We start from the raw sequence: 6,000 nt of genomic DNA on the forward strand, positions 1-6,000 counted from the left end.
CTGTGAGTATGTATATGGGTAGGGGTGTGGGAATGCAGGAATTGCACTTGAGCAGATGGGTTTTATTTCACAGTCTTATCTAACACAGACAACCTCCTCTTCATCATACACTAATCTATTACATGGACGACCTCCTCCTCCTGAAATACTAATCTATTACACAGACCTCCTGCTCCTCCGATATCTTACACAGACAACCTCCTCCTCTGCTCCAACTACCACACAGCTTCCCACTAGCACTGAGCCACTATGTACCACACAGAAATGAGTCCAGCACCCACTCTTATGAAAGCTGTCTGAAAGGAAGTCTGTGTTACCCATAGGCACCATTCACAGTGCAGCTTTCATTTTACCTCAGCGGTATAAGAAATAGCCATTGGCAACAAAAATTACAGGAGAAGTCAGTGAGTATAAAAGGAAATACACGGGTAACGCCGGGTAATCAGCTAGTAGGTGACAAACCATCAGATGCCGTATCAATAGTTTGTGTTAAATGTCATATAGTTTAAGCTTTGGTTGTATTGTTGTTATTAGGCCAAGATCAATAGACCTTACAAGCATCCGTTGTGTAACCCATCTAGTGACGTGATGAGCGATAAACTCTTTTTATAACATCCATTAATTGACTCGTCTTTTGTAACAACCATTATTTGACCCTACGCATGTTTCAACCAAACTATCAGCGGTCCTATATCGGAAAGTACCAGTTTCTTTTTTGGTTCATTGATCCTTGGTACCTCATATCCTACTAGGAGTGGCCGTTCAGTGACAGTAATGTGGATGTAACAATTATAATACTAGCATAAATGCATACGTAGAACTCAAATCTGATGTAAATGATGGAACAGGGAATCACCCAGCAGCTCAAAATATACGAGGAATACTAAATAGTGCTAAGATCGGGTGTAGGAATGCGGGGGTTAGACCTAGACCTTCATTGCATTTTGTGCTTATGGTTATAAATGTTACGTCCACATATAGGACCCCTGATGATACCATTAACGTGGTTGCAACGCACATAGTGTCAAACAACGGTTGTTATAAAAAGAGTTTATCGCTCCTCACGTCACTAGATGGGTACCACAACGGATGCGTGTAAGGTCTATTGATAGTGGCCTAAGAACAACAATACAACCAAAGCTTAAACTATACGACATTTAACACAAACTATTGATACGGCATCTGATGGTTCATCACCGATGAGGTCGCATTCGCATGGTGGCATTTGCCAATAAACAGTGTGCTCTCACCTCCACGATCAATCATTATGATGCCAAGGGCCTGTGTCTGCAACACACATGATTTAATAAATGAAGGATCGCGGTGTGTATTACACAAATTATCACATTTTGTGCTTGGAAACCCATTAGAGGCCATTTTTGTATACGCCTATGGGGATAACCAACTACAAAAGGAGATCCAGCCATTTCATGGTGCGTTCCCCCCGTCCTCCCTTCTTTTGTGTCGTTTTTGGTTTTGTGTTTTTGGGTTTATGCTTTGCTTCATATTAATGTCATCACTGTTAGCTATGAGCAGTTCCTGATTTTTAATTCTAAGTATTAAAAGTCATATTTTATCATTATCCTTTCAGTGATACCGACCTATGCAGCTAAGATCCGAGTCTCAATGATCAATGAGAACCAGAAACATGTTTTTCTGACAGAGCTAAGGACATGAGGATGCCACCTACCTGTGAGTATGGGTATATGGCGAGTATTTGAGCCATGGACACCGTAGATACTGAACCCAGGTCTCCAATAAATCCGACTACATTCCTCTGCTCTCTACAACAATAATTGGGGACGGTCCTTCCGGGTCCTGATAAAATCTGTAGGACACTTCTCACAGATTTCTTGCTTTCGGAGCACGAGTCATATACATGATATCCCAGAGAGATGTTGGGTAGAATTGTCTGATCTCGGTTAATTTCCTCAATAGCGAAACGGAAAGTCAGAAGATACCTGTAGTACTGAGGCACGGGTCTATGGAGATGAGATAAAGTGGTAGGAGATGAATGGAGGTCGTGTTGGCGACCATCTGATCAGTAAGTATTAACCCTACTGATATTTTTACCATTTTGATATTTTTATGTTCTATTGTGGAAAAACCTTCATGACAACTATGGATTCTAGATTTTCAGGAAATCAGATGGCTAAGGTTGTGTAGTTTTTATGGTGTGTAAAGATACACTGTGTGATGAAATGTTGCAGAAGGTTAGTCGCTGCATGTATCTTTAAGAATACTCCGCCATGTTTTAACGTATGATGTTCATGAAACTGTAATAGACGGAAGAACTCATACCCTGTTGTTTTATGCCATGTTGCCTGAGGAAATTCTTGAAGTTTCTGTACTGATTGTTTGTATCACGTTGGCAATTATCTGTTTTTGTTGGCTTTGCTATAACATCACCAAAAGTTCCCTGAGAGGCAAAGTGTGGTCTCCCCTGAACCCTCCGAAGTAATCTGTGTGATTGCTGGAAGATGCTATAAAACTATTCCAGGACAAGGAAGACTGTGTGTCCTCCTATAAAGTACTGTGTGATATAGTGTCCTGTATACTTCGTGAAGAATAGTGAGCATATGAAGATGGGGGCAGAACAGTCTAAAACTTATCTTACCCCTATCGAGATAATAAGAGAGAGGGCGGGGTAGGATATCAGTAAATAAGCTTATAAGATATACAGACAAATAGGACTTAAAAAGGCAGGAACTTTCAATTATGAATTTTGGTCCCAATTTAAAAATAAAAATGTTAAAATGCTACGTGACTTAAAGCTAGAAAAAGGTATCGAGGCCATAATAGACTTATCTAGGAAAGCCCAAGACGAACACTGGGACACGGAGGCCAGGGAAGGCATAGTTGTTCATTGTCCTCTGGCCCCTCCACCAACCCCGTCAATTCCTACGGGTCTTTATCCAAACCTTGCAGAAGAGCTTCCACCTGCCTACCCAACTCCCACATCTTCTACGGCTCCCCCAGCACCGGACAATAATCCTTTCAGGGGTCCAGCTTGGGATTGTCCCAGATGCAGGCAGCAGAATCCCTGCTATCGGGAAGATTGTCTTGCTTGTGGGGGCCCCAGACCCCATGGACAATGTGTCCCCGGCAATAGGTCCCCTTCTAATGTTACCCGCCAAATGTTCCCTGTAACCTCCACCACTACCACGGAAAAAGGGGTCACGGCTAACGGGGGAGCGCCCCCCCCCCCTTCCTTTACACAGACTGAACAGACTAAAACTGTCTCGTCATGGCGTCCCTGGTCAGTCACGGACCAAATGGCCTTATGCCAACAGTTACCAGACCCAGAGACTGAACCAGCAGCCTTCCGTAGAAAAATAGAAGTAATACAGAAAAATTACAATGCCGCATGGACAGACATGGACTGTCTAATGCACACTAAATGTCCCGATGGGTTATATGCTAACATTTCCACCCATTGTAAACTGGACGGGCCGCCACGGGATACACGCACCCTTGACAGCGGCAGAGTATTCTTAGACCACTTAAGTCCCTGGCTAGAAAAACAATCAAGAGACAGACAGGTAGCCTTAACCACCTGTAAGAAAGAGAAAAATGAGACTATTGATTGTTATTATGGGCGGCTAGAACAGTGTACCAGAGACATGAATCTACAAAATTGTCCTGATAACATACATGACACCTTGTTCACGGAAGCTTTTATGCAAGGCATAAAAAAGAGCCTGGCCAACAAAATCAAAGCTTTACAAGAAAGCGGTGGGCTTCGCCATGGATGATAAACGATCCGGTGGTGTGGCTGTTAAAAATTATACCATGGATGGTGACCGAGTACGCATAAGTGACCAGCCCCAACAGAGAGAGACCCATAAATGCTTCAATTGCAGGAAACCCGGTCACCTGGCACGCAACTGTAGAGTCCCTAAACGCCCGCGAAATCAGCAGCCGCCCGTCGCCACACGCCAGCCACCAGACATGCCACCACCTCCGCCAGCCCCAGGAGGTTATGTAAATTATCAATTAAGGTCCGGCAATCCTGCCCCCATGGCCCTTATGGCAGCGGCTGAATGTGGAATACAGGTGTTTCAACCTCTAACTTTAGCGGGGAGGAGGTGCCCTTTTTGATAGACACTGGGGCTACTAAGTCTTGTATAAGTAGAAAGAAAGTTCAGGACCTTCAGCTACCATTATCTGACACTATACATGTGGCATTTGGTATTTCTGGCGATCCCACCCCGATGAGAGAGACGGAGCCTGTGGAAGTCTGCTTTCAAGGGTCACGAGTCCTCACTCGCTTCCTGGTGTCAGCTGCTGGGGATTGCATCATAGGAACCGATGTGATGGGACCCCTGGGGTGCTGCATACAGCTTCACCCTTCGGGTGAGGCTCATGTCAGCACCACTGCGGCCGACCACCAGGTATTCTGTCTCATGGCAGCAGACTTGGTCACTCCGCCTCCTTCTTGTGCTGTCTATATGTTAACCCCAGAAGATGCACAGGTTCTTTCAGCAGTTCCAGAGACTCTATGGGCAAGGCGGAAGATGGACTTGGGGCGTCTCCAAGTACCCCCGGTCATGGTGTACCTCAAAGATGGGGAAAAAGCCCCCATGATTCGCCAGTATCCTCTTGCTATGGCACAAGAAGACGCAATAGCCTCCACCGCCACAGAGTTATGTGCCTTGAATGCTTTAAAATCTTGTGTCTCCTCCGCTAACACGCCACTCTTCCCAGTGAAAAAGAAAGGAAAGAAGGGCGAGCCCGACACCTACTGTATGGTTCACGATTTAAGAGAAATTAACAAAGTAACTGTTTTAGAAACACCGTTGGTTTCCAACCCACATACTTTGTTGTCAACCGTACCTTCTGGAACTTGCTGGTATACAGTGGTGGATTTAGTAAATGCCTTCTTTTCAGTTCTATTGCACCCTGACTGTCAGTATTTGTTTGCATTTACATTCCGAGGGAAACAGTATTGTTGGACCGTCCTACCGCAAGGGGCGCAAAATAGCCCCAATCAGATGTATGATGTTAGTGCTTGATGCTTGGGCCGCCCCGCCTGGAGTGGTCCTCCTACAGTATGTTGATGACTTACTACTCTGTGCACCGGACAGGTCTATATGCATAGATGCTTCCCTAAGCCTTCTTTGTTTCCTTGCAGACAGCGGGTGTAAAGCCAGTAAAGACAAATTGCAGTTTTGCAAATCTCATGTTGTGTTTCTTGGTCACTGCCTAGGTTCTGGTACAAAACACCTCACGCCAGAACGTACCAAGGTGGTGGAGGACATGCCACTCCCTACCTCACATGCTCAGTTGCAGACATTTCTGGAGTTAGTTTCATATTGTCGGCCGTGGATTCGCTCTGCCTCCATGACCATGCAGCCTCTGTATGACTGCCTGGGTTCCAAGCCATTTGCTTTGACCCCGGAAACCGAGTCAGCTTTCCGTCAGCTGAAAATACAGATTACCAGTGCTCCGGCACTGGGTCTGCCAGACTATGATAAACCCTTCCAGATGTTCGTGACTGAGATGGCGGGACATGCTACTGCCGTCCTCACACAAGAGCATGGTGATAAAAAGGGCCCTGTAGCATACTACAGTGCAAATCTTGACGCAGTAGCCAGGTGTTCACCCTCCTGTGTAAGAGCAGTTCTGGCAGTACAAACACTACTTGAGAAAGGCTCTGAGATGGTCCTAGACTACCCTCTGGTGGTTCTGACACCCCATGATGTACATGGAATTCTGACCCAGGTAAGCCGTAGACATCTGTCTCTTGCTAGACAGATTAAAATGGAACTTGCGGTACACTCTTCATCCAATGTCTCATTTCAACATTGCACCACCTTGAATCCGGCCACCTTATTACCATTAGGTGACACTGATTCAAATGGGGAAGTAAGTACAGGGGACCAGGTTTTTGCAAATTCCCTGACTGATGAGGAGGAGGCCTTTGACACAGAACACCAGCATGATTGTGCAGCGCTCATGGAGCAGGAAACAGCTGGGTTCGCACATGTCACTGACAAA

The 6,000-nt window shown here is 45.5% G+C and overlaps 1 protein-coding gene across 1 annotated transcript in view; it reads right to left on the bottom strand.

Moving 5' to 3' along the window:
• Nucleotides 1-2,961, bottom strand: part of LOC136599312 (vomeronasal type-2 receptor 26-like) — a 56,759-nt gene extending 53,798 nt beyond the window's left edge. Inside the window, exons 1-2 of the mRNA XM_066588774.1 lie at nucleotides 2,906-2,961; nucleotides 1,691-1,982 (exon numbers count right to left, since the gene is read on the bottom strand). Of these exons, the coding sequence (XP_066444871.1) occupies nucleotides 1,691-1,982; nucleotides 2,906-2,961 (348 nt within the window). The remainder of the gene's footprint in view (nucleotides 1-1,690; nucleotides 1,983-2,905) is intronic.
• Nucleotides 2,962-6,000: the final 3,039 nt, after the last annotated feature.

Source organism: Eleutherodactylus coqui, unplaced genomic scaffold (genome assembly GCF_035609145.1).
Source record: "Eleutherodactylus coqui strain aEleCoq1 unplaced genomic scaffold, aEleCoq1.hap1 HAP1_SCAFFOLD_110, whole genome shotgun sequence".
Lineage (NCBI taxonomy): Eukaryota > Metazoa > Chordata > Amphibia > Anura > Eleutherodactylidae > Eleutherodactylus > Eleutherodactylus coqui.